The sequence below is a fragment of the Dermacentor andersoni genome, chromosome 1 (assembly GCF_023375885.2).
Source record: "Dermacentor andersoni chromosome 1, qqDerAnde1_hic_scaffold, whole genome shotgun sequence".
Classification (NCBI taxonomy): domain Eukaryota; kingdom Metazoa; phylum Arthropoda; class Arachnida; order Ixodida; family Ixodidae; genus Dermacentor; species Dermacentor andersoni.
In genome coordinates, this window is record NC_092814.1 from 287,394,123 (window position 1) to 287,420,180 (window position 26,058).

Below are 26,058 nucleotides of genomic sequence, written 5' to 3' on the forward strand. Positions count from 1 at the left end.
ACTTTTTTCAGGGTCTGGAGGGTTTGGAGCTTCGTTTAATGAAGAAAAGAAAGGTCAAGAATGTCACGCCAGCCACTCCTTTAACCTGCTGTTTAACATATTCTACGCTGACCACACAAAAATACACGGTGGCAGTTTTTGTCAGCACAGGCAAGGTGAAAGTGAGTCTTAAAATCTAATGCTGGTCTATGTCCTCATACTCCCGTAGCACTTCTGCACCAAAGGCAACATTAAAATGACACTAAATGTTAGCATGACCTGACAAAGCCTAACCTATCACATCTGGCACCTCAAAATGCTGATTTAAGCACACGAAGCTTAACACAAATGTTATGGCAGCATTTCTGCAATGCTGGAGCGAAATTTAAGCTGTGGAGTGCTTACAAAACCATTTAGTACTAAACACTATACTAATTCATTTATAACTCAAGTAACAGTTATTCTGTGAATAGACCCTTTTTTTGCAATTGTAAAGCTAGCTTTGCTGCGAGGCAGCTCACCCTACTAATGGTGACAGTCATTTTACAGTGCAGAAGCCCGTTCCTGTGGTGAGCGTCGGTGTAACTGAGCGAACAAGCACAGCGAATCATGAAAGAGCAACTGCAGAGTGCAGTGGGGGATAAAGACACGAGGAGGAAAGTGGAGGAGGAGGAGGAGGGTATGGCGAAAGCATGAGAAGAAATGAGTGGTGCAGCAATGATGGCTAGGAGATGGTGCCAGATTAGTGCTCGTCATCTGGGAGGTCTGTCTGCGGTAGCTGCTGTGAATCGCGCCCACACATCACCCACGCGCTGCCTTTCGCAATTTTCAGATTAGCGAGGCAGTCGTGCCACACTTTGCTCTGTTTGCAACATGCCGCAAGAGAAAGACTTTTTGCGCCAACCAATATATCGCAAAATGAAAACAAGTACAGAGCTGCACTCAAATTTCGCATTAGTGAGTATCACAATCGTCAATGAATTTCTTTTTTTCAAGCAGCATGTATTGCTTGTATTATGGGAAAAATGTAGCTTTCATGATGAGACCATGCAGACAAGACAGGCCCCAAAATATGCAGCTAGCACTTCATTTTCATTTTAATGATGAATGGCGTAGCCATTAGTTGGGCAAATGTTACCGGAAAGAAGCGCACTTACAACCAGGAAAAGGGTCTATTGGAAGCAACTACAGTGACAAAGAGCAGGGCCTGCTGTCATACAGTATGTTTCAGCATTAACAATATTAGTGAATTAGATATACATTGAAAAGAAAAAGAAGTTAACGGTAAGCCCAATGCAAAAAAAAGTTATCTACCAAAAAGGCAGCGAGAAAAAGAATGTCGAACGTAAATATAGATCGGCCTTCCATGCAACTTAAAGCATCACCTTTAGCCAGAACAGTTTCGGTAAGGAAGAAAAACATGAGACGGGAGTTGGTGCTTCCTGTCGTGAAAATATAGCACAATATCTTGATAGCTAAGATCTTTCATTTGTAAATGCGAATTCTAGCAATGCAGCTTGGTAAATTCGGTTGGATTTTTCTACAGAGCACGCTGACGTCGCCTCTTCACACCACTCTATCAGCACTATGGCTGGGTAGTGGTGCCCTCTTAATGTGAACCTCTGACTTTATATGTCTGGCAGAGCAGGACATCCAAGGTCACCGGGGCAGCATTTAGAGTGTACAACATAAACCGTTCCGTTTGTTGCTGGTGACTGGAATTGCAGGACTGCATAGAACTGTCACTCACGATGTTCTTTACAATTAGTTGTCTCTGGGCATAAAACAAAAAATGTAAGGTTTCTACAAATGTAGCCAACACTTTAAGATGGCTCATTGTCAAGATTTAGTGGTGCTTAAAGTCAATAAGCAAATTGCTGAATGAAAGACTGCGTCCCTCTCTTGCCAATTCATGCTATTGGGGAAAACTGTTTCAGGTGTGCAATTCATTTGTAAATGCACAAGAAAAATCAAAGCACTGTGGCGCAGCTTCTTGTTGGCAAGTTAGTGCTTAGATGTCATATGGTATATCGGTAGGTGGCATGAAGAAAGTGGACAAGGGCAAGAACAGACGCAAACAAATGCCACCAGCAAATGAAGTTTACGTTGAGCAGAAAAAAGAAGATAATTGTAGAAGTGGGGGCACCATCTTGTATAAACAGCGTTTCTCTAATCAAAATAAACTTCAATTGGTAGTGGCGTGTTCTTGTCCATTTTATTTGCACGAACTATACCACGGCCCTCTTATGCCTGCCTGCCTATGTTATACCTGCCCTCTCTAAGTGGACAGAGCGGTGTGAGGAGATATGACCGATTTGTGCTGTTGAAAAATGCAGCAAAATTGGCTAAAAAGCATGTTGAAAAGCAAAAGAAACCTCATTGTCTGTGGCTTACTTGTGTACACCAATTATAACCAGGAGATAATAGTATGTCAGTGGGAGCAGACTTCATATTCACAGTGGGTGGCACCAATCCTGTTTGACACTAGTGCACTTTTTTTCTCACTTAGAAATTCTGGGTAAGAGGGATGGTTTAGACATTTTGCAGCACAAATTCATCACTTTACCATGATTTGTTGTGGGCCTTAAGTATCCTTTAAACAGTAAAACATTCCCAAGCAAGTGAAATAACGCTCACCATTATTAAAATTTTCTTCACTAAAGTGGCTGCAACTAAAATTTTTTGAAGCCCTTTATTATGCGCTTTTTTCTTATATATTACGCAATTTGCTGAGAATTTCTTTTAAAGGCCCCTCACCAGGTGTAGTCATTTGGAGCTTACAAGTGCAGAGCATACAATGTGCGCTAACGATCGTGTTTGCGAAGATTTACATGGCTACGTGCCGCGGAAAGGTCTGAAATGTCAATTTGAAGTTTAGAGAAATAATAAAACACACAAACGGAATGTCTGCATGTTTTTTGTTTTACTTCGTACCGAAGCAAGAGATGTACTTCCGCTTCATCTGCTAGTTCCCACAGTCGGGTAGTCACATGTGCAGGTTCTGAAACTATGCCATTTTCTACCATGCTCCACTGCGTGATCAAGCTCTGTGATCCGCTTGTTCTGCCTCAGTATTAGTGTAGCACTGAATTATACTGCTAGTCATGTGTCCTTGTACACAGCGCACGAAATCATACGCTGTGCGAAACGTTACAATCACAACAGCTCGCGTGCAATGCCGTCAGCAGAAGTGCGCAGCGCCGAAAAAAAAAGCGAGGATTAAAAAAATGAAGGCGGCACCCGTGACTATGCTTCAGACTATCCTCGAGGTCCGGTATGGGAGAACGCAGGGAAGTAATTTCGCTTGCAGAGGCTAGACAGGGCGAGTGGACAGCGTGCCTCACTTGGCAGTGGAGCTCGCCTGCTGAAATCATGGGTTCGCGGCACTGAAGTATTTCTATCTCGGCTATTAAGGAGCCGATTTCAAAATTTTTGCGGCAGAACGCTCCCTAGAGGACACGTCACAACTTCCAGGGTATAACCAAAATTTGCTTTTGGGGCCATTTCATGGCTCATTTCATGGAAGCGTTGTGCACGAGAGCGGGCCCCATCACTGAGGCAGCGAAGTTTACCTTTGGCAAAGCAAAAATTAGATGAGCTATGCAAAGTGCTCTGCATTTCCATAATGAAATGTGAAGATGCAACCAGAGTTGTTTAATACTGATGCAACATTGAGCACATTGAAGAACATGACATCTTGGCATTAACCCACAGGTATTGCCAGTGTGATGCCATCAACAGCAACTTTATCCTAAGGCCGAACGACTAATCTGCACCAAGAAGGTTAACAAGTTCAATTAAACTAATAAGCTAATTTAACTTTTCATTGAAGGCTATTGATTCCTTTTTGCTTGTTTAGCTTTGTTGATGCTTTTTGCATTGCAAAAATGTAGTAAAAAGGAAGTTGTTGCATTACACTCAAAGTGCTGTTTCAAATGAAATGCAAGACGATTTTCATTATGGCAATTGTACAAAAAACTCGTACTACTATTTTTGCAAATATGGTTGACCATCTACCATCTCTTTAATATCTTCAATCACAATTTGTGAGGAAAGCCCGCCTCCCAAGCTGCTCTCAACAAGCTGACCACGTGGAGAATAGATTCAGTCAATTGCATGTGTTAAGTCAGCTATGTTTTCTTACCTCTTAGCTCACTTAATCAGCATGATCTCCACACATATTTAATTTCATGCACCTCTCGCTGTGTAGAAATCTGCAAAGCACAAACAATCCAGCAATTACCTCTTTCATGTTACCTAAGTGTACCACAACATGTAGTACGCCATGTCCATAGGACTAGTTTATGAAATGGCAAAAAGTTCCTACTGAATACTCATTAGGTCAACACATACCAAAAGTTATCAAAAAAACAAACATGAGAAAAAAACAGCACACCAGCAGCACTGGTTACAAATGTGCCTGTTCAAGACAACCATGCCCTTTGCTGGTTAAGGCAACACCTGACAAAGATCATCGCAGCGCCTCATCTAGTGTTACTAGCATTTCATACACAATTTTTCTGTTCCCACGCTACAATTTCGAGCTATCAAATAGAGATGTAGAGATGCATTTGCACCAGCTTTTCCCCAAATAGCCACTGACAGTATCACAGGTGTGTTGGTGTTTTCTTAGCCACTTGTTGAACTGATAACCTTGATTGTGCTGTGGCCAGCACAATCACCTGGCCCAAGAAAGGTTCAACAGCCCACCCCCCAAATCTTCCATGTATGCTCGACACAAGCATATGTGCAAGCGCCATTCACAACTTCTTTTCATAGTCTCCTCAGCGTAGAGCATGGTATTAAGCCTAGACATGCTCACTACCAATGTCCATATTCTTCAGAATTTTTCCTGACTGTATAGCAGTGATGCTGGGACAAAGACCAGCACTGAACTTCCAAATAGTCTTTATTTCCTGTATGTGCACAATTTTACAGAGATCTATCACACAAGTTCATCTTACCTAAGGCCCAAAAATAAAACGGGAATCACAACAGTAACATAACATTGCTAGATGCAAGACAAACCAAAGCAGGCAAAAAAGTGAAAACTACTGATCAGCACACGAACACAAAAAAAAGAAAGAAATGGATAACCACATTTACTACGATAATAATAATAATAATAATAATAATCATAATAATAATAATAATAATAATAAAGAAAGGCAAGGGAACACAAAATGCCAAGAGATCACAATCAATTCATTAAAGAAAAAGTTTTTTCATCTCCCATGAGCAGCCAAATGCATACTAACACTGCCATTGCATAACCTCAAACGCTTTGCTGTGTCCACAATTTTGCAACTTGTTTGAAAGCTGTGCTTGGCAATTAAACTGGTTTGGCCAAACTGGGCATGCCTTGCACACTCGATCATATTGCAACTGATTGCTAAAAACCCAATAGGGCCATTTCTAACATCATGCTCCCACAACCTGTCATTCAGGCATCTGCCTGTTCACTTGACATACTTTTTTGCCGCAGGTCTGTGGCATAACATAAGTGACAGTTCTCCTACATGCAATGAACTTATTCCTTCGATTCCAGTAATTGAACAGGCAGGCTTTCTTGAGCGAAGTGCTGTAGCTGGATTTCTTAACATAAATGAACTTCCCAGGTACAGAGAATACGACATGGACACATGCACTTTCACCTATTATATTAAGCCTATGGGAAAGGCAATGTATAAACAGAATTATAGCCACTTCTTTTCTTTGTCAGTCTTCAATGAGACCTTGTTATCCTTATTTTGTTCCAACAAGCTTTAAGAAGGCATTCAATGAGTGATGTAAGTGATAACACATATTGCAGAAAGCCAATGTTCTTGAGGTACCTTGTACTGTGGCACTATAAGTCATGTGGTAGTAATAGACTAAAAGAATTGGTGAGAAAGCAGATGTCCATGTTATATCTCCTGTACCCGAGAAGTTAATGCACCTATGGCAATCCAGCTACAAAGCCCGAGAAAAAAAAAAAAACTTTCCACGTCAATTGCAGGAGTAAGTTCATATGAAGTAGAAATACTGTCACTTAATATATTATACTGCGGACCTGTTGCAGAGATCACATTGGCAGACAGGGAGATGGCTGAATGACAGGCTCCAGGAGCATAAACTAAAAAAAAGTTCACCTGAGTTTTTATCAATCCATTGCAATGACAGCGGATGCCAACCCCAGTCTGATCAAGCCAGTGCTATCAGCAGGATCAACAATTTAACAACTTGTGAAATCATGGAGACAACCCAGATCCCGAGGTTAGGACGATGGCTGTGATGGCATGCCTTTACCACTCTTGTTTGTCTAGAACCATTTCACCTTTGTCACAAGAGTTGTTGGTTACCTCCCGGCAATTACATTCCCTTTAATTTTTTTTCACTGACACGGAGTTTCTGCTGTTTTTTAAGCCTGCTTCAAATCATCGCGTGCTTGGTACCCAGCGATGTCATGTTAGCTGCACAATTGTGGGCTTTAACATACTGAAACTGCACAGTAGGTGACAAAGGATGGTATAGTGGGGGGGTCTTCAATTATTTTTGACCACCTGGGGTTCTTTAATGTGTACCCAAAACACTGTTTACGAGCGTTTTATCATTGTACTCTATTGTAATGCGGCTGCCACGGCCAAAATTAAACCCAGGGCCTTGCGCTTAGCAGTGCAATGCCACATCTATTGAGCTACCATGGAGGGTGCTGCGCAATTCCAATTTTCTGCTTGGGTCTTAGGCGAGATCAACTTGAGGCACACATCTGTTTAAATTGTGCACACAGTGGAATCTTGTAGATATGATTCTGTATAATGTTTTTTGGGATAATACGTATCATTTCCGTTTCCCGGCCAATGTCCCATAGGAGCAATGTACTTTTATACGGTTATTGTGATCGCATTTCCGCCTCAACTTGGATATTATGACTGTAGAAGTGAGCTTTTACTGGCATTTCGAAAACTCTTAGCTTTATATACCAGTGTGCTAGCTTAAATAACATTCCAACGACCCATGAACGTCTTAAGCCCCAGCTACACTGGAGGAAAAACACACATGGCGTGCCGGGAGCGGTGAAACGCTGCTGCAGCAGCTTCCTTTTGTAACTCCCAGAATAACCTTTTTATGGGCACTGAAAAGAAGAACATTCAGTGTGAACTGTCGAGCTATTTTAAAGTTGCTTAATTAAGGTGTGTTGACTGCGGTTTGTGCGGCATCTGTTATGCATGAAGTGTTATAAGGAGCAGCATCACTCAACACCACACAGACCTGTGCTATTGAGCTCCGCATAAAGTGTTATGCGGAGCAGTATCACTCGACGCTGCACAGAACTGTGCTATTGAGCCCGTCATCGAGTACGCCTATTTTCATAATTTTTGGAGCTTGCTTTGCATAATACAATTTTTGGATGATTCATTTTATTTTTGGGTTCCTGTGAAGATTGTATCAACAAGATTGCACTGTACATGTGTGTGTGCTGCAAATTCCGCGCTTGTCTTCATCCGTTCCTGTTAACTGTGCTAATTTACAATCAAAATGCGGTAATAACGTGCCCACACAGTGAGCTTGTTGAACCATTTCCAGAATATATTTTCAGGCTACATGTTACAGTATGGAAAAAAGAAACACAAACTTATGAGATTTATTTCTGGAGTCATTTTCAGTAAACATGCTTGTCAAGCTGTCATGTTACTCGTATATCACACTCAAGAAAAGCATGTTCTTGATGGTCGGTGCACTGATACACAGGCTCCCTGCTCGCTTTACACAATAGGACTAACATATTCTACAATTCTCTGCTAGGTGTTGTTGCCAGCATTGTTCTTTGTGGCCAGCTTGTGTTCCCTCACCCTTACAGAATAACATTACGTCTAACCAACATGCACCCATTTGAAGGCTAACAAATTTTTATACAAAACACATTGGGTGCAGAGTGCAAATGTAAAAACATGCTTTTGAGAGCAATGCTCTTGTCATTAAAGGCCATGGGTATCAGCGCACCCTTCATGCTGCTGTCAGATAAAGAGATGCTGTTTTCAAGCAATGGCATATGAATGACATCCCAGACTTGACACGTGTGTTTATTCAAAGTTTCACTTGAAGTAAAACACAGTTGGCGCTTTTGTGCGTGACACTTTAGTTAATACCACAATTTCAGAAGTGGTGTCGAACCAAAGCTTGCCTGTATTAGGTTGCTTTAGATGCCTGTATGACTGTTTTTCAAAGCATTTCCTATACATTATTGCAGCACTCAGCGATAATAAGCATACTCAGTAACGGGCCACTAGCTATGAGAGCAGTCTTGCACTAAGTAACAAAATATTCCTTCAAATTGTAGTGAATACACAAAGGTCACCATAAAATCCCTATTACACACACGTTTCTTTCCTGAATAAAATTATGGCATGTCAAATTTGTGTCTTGTCTATTATGTTCAACAGGGATGCCTCAGGCTGGAGCCAACGTTTCAGCAAGGGGAATTGTTTTGGTCAGGGCAGAACTGCGTTCCTCTGAAGCATTTTAATCTAATTTATTACTCTCCCAACCACACCCTTCTGCACAACACCAAAATGGAGGGGGGCAGAGACAATTAAGCAACCAATAAAGCTTTGCATGCCTGTGTCAATTCCTATTGGAACTAGTTCAATTGGCAGTGAAAACAGTGTTGCTGGGCCTCATTAAAGGGATGATATTGCAAATAATTGCCAAATCGATCTAACTTTCTAGACAAGCAGTTTACACGAGACTATATGTGGTCACACAGCAAACAGCACACAGCAAATGGAAATGCTTGAAGTGTATTAACCAAAGGGTTGATAAAGAATCAAAAAGATTTGTGGGCACTGGTATATAGAGAAAGTGGAAGATAGATGCAACAGCACCGCGCAATTACCATTACAGATGGTCTAGTAAAGTGATCGGTCGTAATTCGGTCTAAACCGAAAAAATAAATTTAAAAAACTGCATCACCCCCATCAAAAATCTACAGCCCACTTGCCATGTTAACAAAGTTAACAATGAAATGACTAATGGCTCTCTCATCTCACAGCCAGCATGAGATAAGCTCTGGACAACAGCTTGAACACTGGAGGTGCAACATGGAACTTGCTACAAAGCTTAAAGCCATACAAAGTAGGCTGTATAATCTTTCCGATGGGATGCACCTGTGCTCATTCTTGGAGATAGAACGAATAGAACACGCAAAATAAAAACGATTTTTTTTTCTTTTTTGCATGCAAATGATTTTGATGATCATATAAAGCAAGACCATGAGAAAAATTTTTGACTGTCAAATACCAGTGCATAAAAAACTATAGGCGACCTTAAAGAGACATAGGTTCGTCCCTTGTATTTCACGTGCTGGTATTTGACCATGAATAACCAACAAGCCCAAATTTTAGCTCTAGAGAAAATCTTGCCAGAAAGGTGAATTTTACAAAGAAAAAAAATTTACACTGTAACAAAGACGGGCTTCACTGCTCGTAATTTCACTTTGCAACAACTCTCCCAATATGTTTTTTAGAACAAGGACAAAATAAAGCCTGCCACCTATAACAAGCGCAGAGCCCCCCCCCCCAACACAGGAGCTCAAATCACCTTCAGGCTTGCACACACACAGAAATCACTAGATGATCTGGTGTACTCATTGTTCGTCTTCTTTTGCAAGTTTGTGCTCGATGAGCTGAGCTCATCTTCCATCCCTAAAGGGTTATCTAAAGTACACAGGAATGCAATAGCACCAACACCTGCTGCCTCTGTAAACAACGAAGATACGCACACCTATGCACACCTTGTGCAGCTATACACATGGATTATTAATGAGCTGCATAGATTGGCATTCTGCTGCACACATAATTAAAATATCAACAATAACTACACATCCATTAGCAATGCCTCCTTACACTTTGAAGTTAGGAAACTCTGACAATTCTATAGAATAGCAAGAAGAAAAATGTGTTTCACCACATATTTTCAACAGTGGCCTCCAAAGACAGTGCACGTTTTCTCCAATGCAACGGTTACTCAGGCACGATGGACACAGCTTTCCTGCAGCATGCAAAACATGCCATGCAATTAAAACTGAAAATATAATGCTGCACAGATTATGCAACCAATCAGTATCAACAGAGCTACACCAAGGGTTGCAAGTCTTTGAACTCAACTTTAAAAGGCTCACCAAGAAGGTAAACAATGGTTACCACGGCCTAACATATGTACGAACAATGCTTGATGCTCTCTCATTGGACAAATGCAAAAGAAACTAACGTAACTTGCTGCATTTAATAGAACAATTTAGGAGCTGGCAATGAGAATGTATCTTTTCATTTGAGCCCGCAATACTCCAATCAATCGATCAATCAATCAATCAATCAAAGGAATTATTACTTCTCCATGAGAAATATGGGAGTGGCAGAAAAAAAAGCTAACTGCAGCTTGACAATGCTCCGGCCCCCTACAATGTCCAGCAGGAAGTGAGCTGCCGTACACTTCTAAATAAATGTGAATGGGAACCAACTAAACATGGACGCTATAACGTAAAACTATTCCAAACTTTTCTATTCCAATTCTGCAATCAGCCCACCACGATTGGTCAAAATCTTTTTGGACCACCCCCACTTCACCCGTCTGTCACGCGACATCACGAAAACCACGATATCTCCCCATCTTATATGACGTGTACACACTGATTATGCATAATTTGACTGAAAAAAACAAAAATAGTTATTTCTGATTCGACGCCTTTCTGCCATGAGCCCTCGGCTATTGGTCAAAAGTTTTCAGGCCACACCCACTTCACCTGCCTCTTACGTGACGTCACAAAACCGCAAAAACTTACCGTGTCAAAGTGATGCGTATGCGTTAGAGATGCATTAATATGCCGAACAAAACTGAATTTTCCTCAGAACAGCCGCAGGCTGCCCCGTTCCGAAAGGAATAAAAGATGGCTGCTGCCAATCGCTCCGGCACCGGCTACTCGCGCCTGCCAGAGAGCATGGCCACAACGTTTTCGAGAACTTTCAGCACGTTTACGACCTCGTTCTGCCAACTCTTCTTTGCTGAGGACACATATTATAGTCATTCTTAAGCTTCCGTTGCATACAACCGCGAATGTCGACGAGCCACCGCAAGCTAAGTAAGAAAAAGCGGACCAATCGCAGGCGCCGGTACCACCCTCTTTATCCGGTTATCAATATTCAGTGCAATGGCTTGGCCCCATCAAATCCCTCTCCACTTGAGCATGCTCCTCGCCTCTTGTGAGCCAATTAGATAAGACAAGCCGCTCAGTGCAGGCAATCTTATTCGTTTTTTAAGCAAACAAAAGTGACCTCCTATAAACAAGGGGAGCATTTGGTCTGTCCAGACAACCCTGCGGGTGACCGCCCGATGCTTGCATCGGCGGTTACACAAATTTGACATCAGGAGATTGCAATAAAAACATATTGGAATAGTTTTACGTTATACGGACCATACTTATTGAAGCAAGATGCACTTTTGACAAAAGATGTACAAATAACTCATTATTTATGCAAACAAAGAGCAGAATGGGTTTTAATTAAAATTGTCATACAACATGGGAATATCACAAATACAGGATCAAAACAAAATACAAAGCCATGAAATAAAAACAAACAAATATATAATAAATAAGAAAGGGAAAAACATCTCGCAATATATGAGTTGAAAAATCGGCGTCGTATCGAGCATGTGAAATCTAAAAAAGAAAGAGGCAACGAAAACAGTTTACCATTTGCTCTTGCCTGTAAAATTGAAATAACCTCAAAATTGTGAAAGAATACAGATCAAGAAAAAGCCAAGAAGACACAAAGAGAAAACTTTTTGATGTAAAGTAAGAAGTTAGTACCACCAAAAACTAAAAAACAGCCTTTGAGAAAAAAAGAATAAGACAGTCATTGACAAATGCATGCGCTACAAGTGACGGCATTCTGAGACTGCTGCAATATACACAGTGCTGCTGAAACTAAGCAAGCAGCAGGCAGCAAAATGGCTTGATGGGTACGCGAACTGAATCATATCTTAACTTGATAAGAACAAATAAAATGTGCGCGTGGATGCAGTCTCAGCGATTAACCCATGTTTGGCATATTTGTTTAAGAGCGGAGCTGTTTGGAATGATAGCGACTGATTTCCATAATTTGTGCGGCCTAATCGCTGAAGCCAAGGATCCTGAATTCTTGTGTTGTATAGGTAGTGTCGCTTTACTAAACGAAAGGAACTGATAAAGTCAGTGTTATTGGTTTTAATGGCAAAACGGTAAGTACAGGAAAGACGGAATGCATAGATAAATTCCACTTTTAGCATTTTAAATGCATTAAGAAAAGGAGATGTATGAGTAGCATATGAACTGCGCACTTTTGACAGACTGAGTTTCTTAATGCTACCTAATGATGTATATATATAGTCCCATACAAGGTGGCGATAACTTCATGTTGATAAAAATAATCCATATTAAATCAAACGTTTAGCTTTTACTGGTAATATTTGACAGTTTTTATTAATCAGCCCAGCAACACAATTTAATCTGTTGCAGATATTTTCCATTTGCTTGTTCCATGATAGTCTCTGAATATGTAACTCCCAATGCCTTAACCTCGTTAACAATACTAACTACATCATTATCAAGATATAAAGTCTCTGTCAAAACAAGAACTGTGTGCTTAGTGCGATAAAATATAGCCTCTGTTTTCTTTGTGTTGCTTTTCAAGCAATTTCTTCTTGACCAATTTAATACCTCTGCAAGCACATCATTTGCTGAAGACATCATCCTATTGGCTTTATACCATTGAAAAAAGTGCTGTATCATCTGCATAGCCAACCTAGTGACAATTTATAACAGCCAAAAATATCGTTCACATAGACAATGAATAAGAGCGGCCCAAGTATGGTACCTTGAAGGACCCCAGTATTAACGTTTTTAGACTGTGAATTGCAATTACAATGTGAAATAAATTGACTTCTGTACTGTAGATATGAATACAGAAGGTCGTTCGACTTCCCACGCACGCCATAGTGGGGAGGTATTCTGTAGGAGTCCACCTACTGGACTGTCCATTTCGGCCGCTGCTGAGTGGCCAGGGCTGCTCGTCTCCTCCTCACTCGTACAGCTGCATCTAATCAGCAGCGGCTGAAATGGACAGTGCACTAGGTGGAGTCTTACTGAATACTCCCTCAGTTCTAGTTTATATAATAATAGATTATGTTGCATGCAGTCAAACGCTTTCGAGAAGTCAATGTATACACCTAAGACAAGGTGTTTATCCTCAAAGGCATCAATTATAAATTATTTTCGAGCAAGAAGAGCCTGTTCTGTAGATTTGCCTTTCAAAAAACCACATTGGACATTGGAAATTAGACTGTTTATTTAAGAATCCCAAAAGTCACATGTATATCGGCCTAAAGTTTCCCAGATCATTTTTATCACCACCCTTGTGAATCGCAATTACCCTCGCCATTTGCATCTTTTGCGGAAAAGAGCTAGTTTCGAGCACTAAATTAAACATTTGCGTCAGGATAGGAGCAATGATGTCTATGATATATTTGATAGGGCATATTTGCATGCCATTTGCGTCAAGTGCTCTTGAATTTTTTAGACTTAACTATATGAACAACTTGAATCTCTGTTGTCGGAAAAAACATATTAGAAGAGAATGTACCGGTTCCCCGAATAGGATACGGATTTATGTTGTAAGAATTTGACTAGCCTACCGCAACAAAATGGTAATTGAGTGCATCTGATACGTCTATTCCATCTTTCATCTGACCATTTATGGACAGACCTGTAATTGTACAGTCAGCCTTAGGATTAATTACGATGTTTAGTCGTTTCCATAGCAGCTCAGTGTTGCTGGCCACGACAGAGAAATAAGTAGAACAGTACTCTTCCTTTGCGCTTTTAAGTCTGGCATTCAAGCTCATACTCATACTGCTTGCAATCGAACCACATTTTTTTCAGTGTTCGTGATGAAAAGATCATTAAGGGTACTTGACGAATGGGTAATGCGAGTAGAGTTCTCAATAGTGTTTACAAAACCATTTGACTGCAATAGTGATGACAAGTCATTTTGTGCCCTTGAAATTTTTAGCATATCAATGTTAAGGTCACCAGCGAGGAAAAGGCATTAATATCAGCATTGGGCAGGCAGCAGACAACAGAAAAAATATTGGACCGACTCATCATCATCATCATCAGCCTAGTTACGCCCACTGCAGGGCAAAGGCCTCTCCCATACTTCTCCAACTGCGCACACTCAAAACATCGAAGTCAGCATTTGAAACAGAAAACAGAATTTATGGAACATGCTAGAAAACAATATGACCAGGTTTATATTCACAGCAAAAACAAAACTGCCATGATCCTGGAAAGCATAATATGATATTAAAGTTGACATTAATGTAACATGCAAGGAATAGTACCTCTGTCCCATTTGCATTCAATGTTTGTAACCTCAATGACAACTGCGTGATCACGTGATGATACTCAGTTCAAGGTCTCGCGATCGCCAGTTGTAAGAGCACACAAAGACAAATTCGGGCTTGAAGAAGGCCCTCCTGTTTACATCATAGGAAAAGGAGGTGAAGGCCATGTGGTAACAAATCACAAGCATTGATGCTCCAGTCAACACTCATGAACGCTGTGGCAAATGGAGTGCTGATCAGTTAAAGGGACTGACAACCAATTTTCATGGTACCCACATTGCAATGGAAAGCCTACCGAATGTTCCACAGCGTTTTTATCAGAATTTTTTATCAGAATTTTTCTATCTGCAGTGAGGATGTAGTCGATCACTAGAAGCATGCTGAAAACGGTGATAGGCGAGTGCGACAGTGATTATACATCGGCATTAGTGGGAGGCAGACGACAAGGGTGGCCGTGCTGTAACAAAGTATAATTTTTTTTAGGAAGTTGATGTTCCTGTGATTCGTGCTTTCCTAATTGTCAACTGATTTTTGCGATAATAGCTACGTGTTTTCATGGTTTCCTGTCCAACTGCTTTGGTATTTAGCCAGTCAAAATGAAACCTATCGGATCAAACACCTTTACACGTGGTATGGAGTTCTGAGTGTTGCCGTAGCCACAAGAGAGTTTTTCATTTCTGAAGCATAGAATAATGCACGAGAGTCTAATATTATACCAACTGCAATTTTAAGCAATAATTATGATGTACTTAATAACACTCAACTTACGTACAGCAATCTCATAGAATACACCCGAAGTACCAAGATTTCCTTGCCAGGCCTCGCCACTTACTGGTTTTCGAGACTTTCTTTGCCACTTAAAAATTATAATTCCTACTTAAATCAAGAACAGTGTGCTGGATTTTATTACTATAAATCATGGTCAGTTCATTTCCATCAACATCTCGCAGCACATTCTGGCTAGTTGCCAGTCCCTTTAACATCAAGCAATTCACCACAGATTTTGGAGACGTGCTTCTCGAAAATGGTGCTAAGCGCAGGATATTTGCTACATGAGTATTACTTCATCACTGCTCAACTTCAATTCCGCAATTGGGACATACAACCTCTAAAGTGATAAATTATAAGTAAATTATTAATAATATGTTAATTAGCTCAAATTACTTTGCAATTTAATTAATGCAGAAAGTTGAGCTAGTTGGTGTTCATGCAGTTGCTGTGACATTACTAGCATGAACAAGAATAACAGAAAAAGAGGTGTGACAGGCCAGGCCCTGTGTCACTTCGCAAAGTCTTGTGCCTCCTTCAAGTAATCCACCTGATGTGACAGAATTGTGATGTCCACAGGAGATCTTTAAGAAATCTGCTTCGATTAAATGAGCACCGGCACAAAAACTCTGTCTTGGTTATTTTGCTCTGTTAGACAGTCACAAGCTCTAATCATGGTGTGAAACCTCAATTCCTAAAATGTGTAGCAAGCCATAAATTATAATATCTTAATATGACAAAGTAAAAAAGCATGGCAAATTTTACAGCGTAGGGTTTGTTTACAAAGGCTCCCTATATACGTAATGAAAACTTGGGAGGCTTGTAGGGGAAATCATGTGGTATCACTGACATGAAGATCAGTGCAGTAGACAAAAATGCATCATGATAGTCTTATGCAAGCTTTAGACGAGGGGATAAATAGGATTAGGAAAGCTGAGAAGGATGAAGGATGAAGGGTGCTGTGCACTCCTGCAGTAGCAACAGCAGGGGACAAAGGTCATGTTGAATGAAAGAAGCGCAGGGTGAAAGAGGAAAGAATGGTTTATCCGGCATGCATCCAGTTTTCGGCGTAACAGTCATTGTGTGGTTTGTGACCATTGCACCAAATTGACTGGTGCATCCATCAGTGGTTTGTGATACCATGTGACTTCTACCTCCCGATTTTCGTGACATGTACGAGTGCCCTTGTAAATCAAGCCTATGCCAAGAAGGTGTGCTCGGTTTGGCATGCGCTTTGATGTGCTAGTAAAAAAGGATATTGTTGGCTGTTTTCTGTGCATTCAAGGAATTCTGGCACAACAATGTAGTTACGAGGTCGGCAGCTATTTAATAGAGCAACAAAAAAGGGATACAAGCTTTCTGTGTCAGTGCTCCTTTAATATAGAGAACCCAGTACGTCGACGGCAACAAACACCAGGAGACGCTTCTCCCGCAAGAGCACGCCGTGCCTGCTTTATGCCTCTGCACTCCAAAGACTATAGTTTCTTAGAGGTCACAGTCGCTTAAACAGGAGATGCCCCAGTGGAGCGACAGCAATGAACATGTTGCGGTGCATGCATCACACACACATGCACAAACTGCAAAGACTGTCAAACGTTGGAAAAAAAAAAAAGCTTGCAACATAACATATACATTGAATTCATAGAACACTGCAAAGGGATTAGAAGGGGGGCCATCTTGCCTCGTATAGCATCCAGAGAACCTCCTCGTGCACAGCTTGGAAGGTGCATCCCGAAAGGTGGAGCAAGACCTTTTTTTGATATTGTTCGTACCTAATGACCACCATTCCAAACCCAGGGTTCACAAAGGCAGCACTTTAGCAACTGGCCTAGACATAAACAGTAAGGAGGAGGAGGGAAATTCAGACAAGGTGAGCCCTGGTGCGTTGCATTTGATGAGACCTTACAGTTGGTTTTATGACATGTAACACTACAGAGCACTAACGTCCAGCAGATTATGCAGTTAATGCATTACTAGCCTCTTCCGATAAAAAGAAACAACAGTGCCCACCAAGGTGCTCTGTGAAGTTAGTCATGGAACAAGAAAAATGCCCTGGCACTTGGGCATGCATTGCACCATGATTGCATACACCATGACAAACAGCACCTGTCAATTAAGTTGTATGCTCAGGTCAGAAATGATTGCTCACTTTTCCTGGCATGCTGTGTTCAGCAATCTCCTGCGAGCAGTGTGTTGTATGTCATCATCATCAGCCTGGTTACGCCCACTGCGGGGCAAAGGCCTCTCCCATACTTCTCCAACTACCCCGGTCATATACTAATTGTGGCCATGTTGTCCCTGCAAACTTCTTAATCTCATCCGCCCACCTAACTTTCTGCCACCCTCTGCTACGCTTCCCTTCTCTTGGAATCCAGTCCGTAACCCTTAATGACCATCGGTTATGTTCCCTCCTCATTACATGTCCTGCCCATGCCCCATTTCTTTTTCATGATTTCAACTAAGATATCATTAACTCATGTTTGTTCCCTCACCCAATCTGCTCTTTTCTTATCCCTTAACGCTACACCTATCATTCTTCTTTCCATAGCTTGTTGCGTCGTCCTAGCGTTGTATGTACTACTACACATACTGTGCTGCCACATTTCTCAGGAGAAGACCAGGCCAATATTTTTTACTGCAACACACCACTGCACAATGTCCCTGCAGATCAGCTTAGCTCCAACACATGCCATTGAGACGTGAACCCAGAGGAGCCCCTTTTATTGCATTTTGTTCATGAGTGTGAAAGCCATAAGAGTGAAAGCAGAAGAGGAAAAAACACCCAGGTGCAATGCATTATTCCCCATATTCGCTGATGCACCTTGACTCCAGCCTCAACTCCACTGAGTTGAGGGCAGCACTGAACAATTCCTGCCTTCAGGAACTGCTCATAAGACACCCTTCAGCATCTACCCAAAGGGTAGATGCTGAAAGTGACCAAATACGAAAATATAGCTCAGGATTCGGTGCAGAATACTATTGAAGTGCATAGCCTACTTGAGGTGAGAGGTGGTGCTGCCCTACACTAAGGGGAGTGGATAAGGTTGGACTTGAGGCACATGTGTAAATAATCCCTTGCCAGACAGACGTTGAACTAAAGATGAAATATGAAGACTACATAATGAGAGAAGCATGCTGGACATGCGGCTTCACACTGCAGTGCCGTACAAGAGAAACAGGTGCAGGCTTTTTCACAATGAGAGAGTATAAGAAATTGCATACGCAAGTGTCTATGCAAACCCAAAGCTCCACGCCCTGTTTTCATTCTTTTGCTTTCTTTTGTATGCCCAGAGGTTAGCATTTCCTAACTTTGGGTGTGAAAACCTAGAACTCCCTAATAGTAAGTCATACCAAGAGCAAACAACACTTCCAAGTGCTTTAATTCATTAGGCTGTTCGTGTTCTTTTTTCCCGTGTTTTTGAAAAAATTCCCGTTTATAAGTAGAGTGTACGTCCACATTCTCATCAAAGGGCACTTAAATATTCATACAATCACGCTAGCACTTTACGAAATTCACATGTGAGTACTTTTTGCTGAGCTCATCAGCCTCAAATGCTGTTTGTGGCCTTTTAGCATCATACCAATGCATTGCCTGTTTTTGCCTGCACATGTTTTCTTAAACAGGCACAACGGAACTGGCACACTACTACAATTTTATGTGATATGCATTTCACTCAGCAGTAGCCATGGTCTTAATCAGGTATGTTTTCCATGACTGCAAACATCACATTCCAGTTTCACATGCCCTGAGCACGGCAGCTGCAATTTTCGCCTTTGCAAGCACCTAGCAGAGGACTAAATTATTCTTGGCATCATTTTGCTCTGGTGAAAAGAGAGTGAAACAACTTAGAAACTGTTTTTTGCAAGAGTTTTTTGTGTAATGAATGTTTTACTTTATCAAAACAAAAATTAAGTAGGCAGGCTACAACGAAGTGTCCAACAATGGCCGTTGCCATTCGTTCCCCTTTCTCGCCACAAGTGCACTTTCACAGTGAAGTTCAGCACTGCAAACATCGAAAAATCACAAATGCAGGGTCCATTTGCTGCAACTGCGAATTTGCAAGTGTGAAAACGACAGCAAATTTGCACCATGTGAAACAGGCTAAACATCAAACCATGTTTCATTATAAGGTCACTTCACTGCCTCTTACTTCATGAAAATATATGGGAAGCAATCTAATTGGAAATGATGGCTACCCATATTGGCACACAACTTTTGACCACCTTTACGATTATAACAGGATAAGCATGCCTCACAGTTAATGAATAAGCACTACTAAGACTAAAAAAGTCTTGCATGCTGACTGCCATTCATAACAGGAGCCGACATAGGGAGAGATGTCACAAGACACCTGTACCCAAAGGGGAGATGGCAAAGACCTTGGTGAATAATACTGCATCAACTGTTGTCTGCTGCTTGCCATCAATATTACCCAAATAAATGCCCATTCTCCAAGTGCAGTAATGGGAAAACACCAGGTGCTGCATGCATAGATAGCCTGTCAATAGCACTCACTGAAAGTGCACGCCTATTTCTGCAGAATGCAGCAAACATCACCCGGCATATTTTTTCATGTAACCAGTTGAAGGTCAGCACTCATCTCTACGCATTTTCACATCTTGATGTAACCAACATATTTTTTTTGGGGGGGGTCAACACTAAGAACCCACACCAACACCAACCCAGTTTTGAATGGTGCCGTATCAGCAGGAGAAAACTGTTGATAAGGCAAACAACAAGGGGCAGGAGCTGCACCAACGAAGAGGAAAATGGCTCGGGGAGCCTGTCAACCTCTTCGCTGGTACAGCTCCAGCCAATCAGCAGCAATTGAAATGGACAGTCCACTAGGTAGACACCTACAGAATACCCTCCCCACGATTCTTACCGCATTAACAAGGCAAGAAAATGTTACAAGAACCACTGTACCCTAAAGCTACTAAAGCTATCATAAGGAATATGCCCGCGCATAGGAAGCTGCAGTCAATTTCAGGCATGCAGGCACACTAGTGAGCCTTTCGGCATAAAATAAAATGCGCAGTCGATTATTAGCAACACAAAAGCGTGATCGAACTCGATAATACACGAACGTGAACAGCAATGAAATTAAAAAGGCGGTGGCCAAGGTTGATTAAAAACACGAGGCGAATTCCAATTCGCGAACAATCACTTGATTCCGGAAAACCGAACAAACCACGTCATTTATTTTACCTGAACTAGATCCTTCTCAATTCGATGTTCGCCTTTTTTTTTTTCCCTCCACGATAATTATTCGCGTACGTGTTCCAAGTTTCCTTCGACCGGGCCTTTCTCGAACGCTGCTGATAGCACTAACTGCCGATACTATCTGACATGACTCGGCTTTTTGCGCAGCACACCGCCAATGGACAAATTTTTTGAGACGACTGAAAAACGTACTGCGAGCAAACAAGACGCAAACTACAAGGTCGCTCCTCAATGAAAAGGAACGAGCAACTCACAGGCCTCTGGAGACTCGGGAATCCCACCATTTCATGTCGTCTTCCACGATCAAAAGCGCGAGGCAGCGCGTTAACCAGTGCACGCACACGCGCGTGCACCGGTGACGCGTGTCTTTTATGTCAAAGACATTCATTTCAAGCTGATGATGAGCGCGCTCGACCAACGAGGAGTTTCGCTTTTGAAGGGTGGCCAAGGCGACCAAGAACAATCGGCCCAGGCACTTAGCTGCGACACACCACTTTTCCATCGGTGATGATGAAAACAGTGCACATGCCGGCACCCGGCCGTGCCGCACTGTCATGTCACCTCAAGTTTAATTTCGCCGGAGGTGCTTGCGCATTTGTTGAGGCGACTGCGGCGATGACTGCGGCGTTGTACATATTGAACGCGATGACCAGCTGATTGAGCCATGAATTTCAACCCCTGTATAAAACTCTACGTTTGTCTTCGAACTTTTTCTAGAGTACGGCATGCGACTGCAACAACGTTAGGGGGCGTGGGCACGCCAATGCATTTCTTCGAGTATCTCCGATATCAACTGCGTAAGCATCATGCGGCATTCTACAGTCAAAGGATTTGCCTGCAAACGTCGGCGTAAGCAGACGACCATAACTATGTTCCGCGGGCGCCACTTCGCAAAAAGCATTGCTCTTCGACTGCTCCTCTACAGTGTTATGAAATATACAACCCTTAATAAATACACAGCTTTAGTGGATTTCTCGCTGACCTGAGGTGATATCCACTCATTTTCACTGCTCACAAACCGCCTCTCATCGTTCCACGTTCCGCTCACATTTCCAAGCAACGCGCGCAAATGGAGATCACTGTTGCCGGCATGCGTACTTTGCAGAATGGTTTTCAACGTTAAAATCGGTGCCTCCAAATGCGGCTATTTCATTTTTGCTTTCTAAGCAATTATTAACGTTTTGGTGCATTAGCAGCGTTCATTTCCCTCAGCCAAGGCTTTCCGGAAACGTTCCCCGTTCGTTCTCCCTACAAGACGGATAACCTCATTCCGCGTGACTCTAGGGGAAAAGTGGCACACGTGACTCCCTAACAAGTTGCGAAAAAAGCCTCCTCGCTCCGCCTGACCCCCTAGACCCTCTCAGACTTCTTCAAAACAGGGAACGCTGCTGGTTCGCGACGCCGGCGTGGCTTCGAAGGTCACTTTCCGTCCCTGACACGCAAAATGTGGCTACAGATGTCTCTCTCTCTCTCTCTCTCACACACACACACACCAAACAATGATTAATAATAAAACTTATAATATCGCGTTAAGGAGTGTCAAAGCAAAGTTTTCTTCCTCCCCACCTCTCCGCGATGACGGAGTAGCGTGGAGAAATCTGACTAGCTGCGCGTGTCGCGTACGAAAGCCGCTATCACTTTTTCCGTCCGACAAGAACAGTCGCAGGAATTTCCGTCAAGGCGATCCCATTCTTCTAAAAGAAACAGGCAGTGAAAATCATTTTCATTTCGTTGCTGTCAAGGCCATGAACGAAGGCGAACTTTTGCGTTCATCGTAGAACAGACAAGAAAGCATGTAAGCACGGTGAAAGGCGTTCTATGGTGAAGACGGGAACTGCAACAAACACTAGAATGGTATTGGTGATCATTGCAGAACGTCAGGCGCAAATACAAATTATTAACTTAGAAGTTTTTCTATGAATGAATAATGGATGAATAATTTTATTCACAATGTATCCACAGATTTAATTATTACTACTTCTGCAAAAAACAGGCAACCTTGCACAGTGTGCAAACGCTAAAGCTAGGCAACAATGAAATTTTATTGCTGCCTTTACACAATGCACACAAACTGTTTATTAAAACACTTAGCGTAAAGTAAAACAATGTTTACGCGAACGTTATAACACAATTTCAGTACTTTTTGTATATGCAAAAATCTGGCAACATATGTAGATACATAAAAGTCTGGCCACTAAACATAAATTTTCCTGTTAGCACAAGTGCAGTGGTCCTATTCTGGATGCGATGCATGTCGCGCACGTGCGGCGGCGCCAGCAGCAAATCCAATGTAGTATTTCGCTGGTTCAATAATAAGATAGAAAACTGCGGCTTTCATTTATGATGTAAGTGGCGTATTCCACACCCGCGTAAATCAGATTTGCACGGACCAGACACTACAGTCGGCATTGATAATTAGGCAGTAACGCTAACGATCCATATTTCGACTTCTTTTCGCTCGAAAAATGTCCCGGGTAACGTACCAGGGACATTTTTCGAGCGAAAAAGGTCGTCGGGTACGCTCTACTCGTCGTGGAAAGAAAATCGCGCCTACTTAACTGTACTTAGCTGCACTCTAAAGTTCCGAAACGTACAAAGAACTTGCATACGACGGCCTCAGCTACATATGAATTATAAATCACTGTTTAAATAAGGGAAAGCGTAAGCAGGAGTGCCTGCAGTCGCAACGTCAAGGATACCTTCTTCAAAAAGAAATCAACTGCGTGCATTTTCGGATTGCAGTGTGTGCGTGAATGTGTGTTTAATGTGATCCGATTCCTCCATATACATGCAATCATTTGAGACAAATGAGCTACGCCCTGTAGCAAGGTTCTTTGGATCTTTTGTTGTTACATACGTACACCCAAATAAACTCGGCTAACAGGTTTATATCTGTGCACAAAATTTAAAAAAATTACAAAAATTCCACTTCGCGCCCGAGCAGCACGGTTCATCTCCGCGATTTTTCATTTCCTTTTACTGACACGTACCAGGATGGACACAACGGCGCGCATGATCTCTACGCACACAGGCTATGTCGTCGCTGTTACTAACGTGCTGGCAAGTTCGGTTATCACCCCGCCCATTTGCAAAGTTTTACAAGGAAACCGTGGTTCCATGTGTGAAAGAGACGGTAGCGCCGCCACGCGGGAAGCACCGCCGGAGCCATCGCAATGTATGGCACCGATTGAGGAGTCTGTCCACTAATCCATATCAGGTCACCTTGGCAAGTACATAAGCAAAAATGATAATTGGTGAACAATTTTCACGCAAAAGAACTGTTTATTCAAGCGTTGACAAAAATACTAAATAATCTGATTAAAATAAATAAAATAACACAAAGAAGCTTACTTTATGGTTTAAAAATCTGGCCACCACTATTCAACTTTAAAAATCTGGCCACAAGTGTAGATGGCTATTTCATTTACAAGTTTAGAAACTAACGTTCAAATTACGCACTTTAGTTTGACATAGTTTTGTGTTGAGAAAATTTCACTATTTAAAAAAATTGAATATTGTGGTCATTAACAGTAAAAACCCTAGTTATTCACAAAATGATGGCCACAATGCAAGGGTGTCACAAAAGTCTAGCAACATAACAATATCGCAATAGTGTGTTGTTGCTATTAACTTACCAGTATAATTAATTTTAATACTACACACAAACTAAAGGTGTTAGTCTTAACATTACTAACCACAAACATTAATACAAAATGTTGTTGCGCCGAAAGCCAGGTCCTTCCTAGATGTCGCGTCGAAAAGTTCTACTTCTCCGTGGTCCTTTAAAAACAAATATTACAACTTTTTCTTGTTTATTATGCACCACTGGGCTAGCAAAATTGCGCAAATTATGTCTCCTACGCAGTGACACATTATTACAAAAACTGGAATACTTTTTCATCAGCGGCACATTTGTCATCATCAGCGACTGCCTGCTGAGATTTGGCAGCAGACGAAACCGCAGACAAGACCGGTCGTCGAAGTCCACACTACCGACTACTACTCCCTCCGCGCTCCCCGACGGTTTGTAGAACACATGTTTCACAATATGCAAGAAAAAAGAAAAGACACTGATGATGCACTCCATTACTACATGTCCCCAATGGTTAGATTTTGGGTAAATCACTTATTTGAAGGGTTCGTGCTGTAGCTGCGTTTCGATACATGATCGACTGGCCAGCATCACTGGACAGCCAGAATGGAAAACAGCGCGTAAGTTTCATACCAAGATTGACTATGGCACATGTTGCGACTGCGAAACGGGAAACTAGCCACCGAATATGCATGGTAATTTTATTGAGAATCCTAAGAGAAGCATATGTTAGCGTTACCCGCCGGCTCGGTTGTCCTGAGTGGCCGTGGCACATAGTGGGGGATTGGCCATGAATCGGGTGGTTAAATTAGGTGCATAAAAATAATAATCATAACAAGGGAATTAACAATCTGAGCATTGGAGTCTAAAAGTAAACGTTTCGCCCGCTGGTACAAAGAAAAAAGAAAGGACGTTTTCGTGCACTTTGTGCACAGCCGCTAGATTGAGACCATCGTACATCAATGAAACGATCCGGCTCATTTCTGGGAATGGCACCGGCCTCTCGGTATTCTGAAAAGTTCGCGAGTGTGCACACTTTTTTTCCAGTGAATTTGGTATGCGAACAGCCCCTGGCAAGATCCGGCCTCGGCGGCCCCTGCCGACGGACCACTCTGCTTCCAGCGTTGATCCCCACCGCCGCCCGTCGGGTGCCCCGGAGATCCGCCTGCTGTATTATAATCTCGGGTGCTGTTTGGAGGCCTCCGTTTGCCAGCTACATGTGCCTTCAACCTCGCCTTTCGTTCTTCGCAGCCTAGGCATGCAGGCTGAAATGGTTATATGTAGACGATGCATAACAGTGACCTTTCTGCAGATGTCGTAAAGGAACTTTTGCTCCCGACTGTACATCCGGACGTACACTTTGGACCAGTTTGATATGCAACACCTAACCTGTGTTCAAACAGCGTTTTCTGCAAACATGTAAGCCAGAAGCTCACTCATTGCTATTTGTTATAATATAGTTCTCGCGTTGGGAAGAAGCCTCAAGTTTGGCGCACCGTGTACGTTGCCAGAAATTGCATGATGCCAAATCTTATCACGTGATCTAGGAGGATTGCTTAGTCTCCCCCCCCCCCCTCAACACACGGTGCTCCTTAGTCGTTTCTTACCAGTAGCGAAAAAAAGAAAGTTTTCAGAGTCTTCGAGAAGCTTTTTGGTCGAAAAGTTCGTTTCCAACGCTGTGAGAGTGCAGGGTGACAGAAAAGGAATCTTCACGTGTGCGCAGGCGGAAGGGGGCAATATGCTTTGGACAGTTGAAACACGACAGGGCACCCCAAGTCAGTTGACGCTATCGGCCGCGCGTACGTAAAGCCTCTTGATCAACGCGCCTTCGGTCGAAATACGTCATGGAGGGGCGTTATGCAGGCTACGCAATAAGAGAGCGCCGAAGAATCCAACAGAAACCAGAAGAGGGTTGTAGCGCCGAAAAAGACAACACATAGCAAGCGAGACTGGACAGGCGCACCGGACAGGCGCTATGTGTTGTCTTTTTCGGCGCTACAACCCTCTTCTGGAAACATGCGCCAACTAGCCCCTCGACAAGTATTACTCAATCCAACAGAAGTTTGTATTTTTTTTA

General features: G+C 42.3%; 1 protein-coding gene across 11 annotated transcripts in view; it reads right to left on the bottom strand.

The window, feature by feature from the left end:
• Nucleotides 1-26,058, bottom strand: part of LOC140213725 (CCR4-NOT transcription complex subunit 7-like) — a 283,027-nt gene that overhangs the window by 248,254 nt on the left and 8,715 nt on the right. Inside the window, exons 1-3 of one of the 11 annotated variants that reach the window (XR_011890642.1) lie at nucleotides 20,644-21,300; nucleotides 9,925-10,008; nucleotides 4,124-4,193 (exon numbers count right to left, since the gene is read on the bottom strand). The exons of 2 other annotated variants lie outside the window; for them this stretch is intronic. Coding sequence is in view for 1 of the 9 variants with exons in the window: in XM_072284993.1 (XP_072141094.1) it covers nucleotides 9,925-10,008 (84 nt within the window). In the remaining 8 variants the exon portion in view is untranslated. Of the gene's footprint in view, nucleotides 1-4,123; nucleotides 4,194-9,924; nucleotides 10,009-20,643; nucleotides 21,331-21,371; nucleotides 21,596-26,058 lie in introns of those variants that run through there. 8 more of the 11 variants (XM_072284995.1, XM_072285003.1, XM_072285005.1 and 5 more) reach the window with 8 other exon arrangements.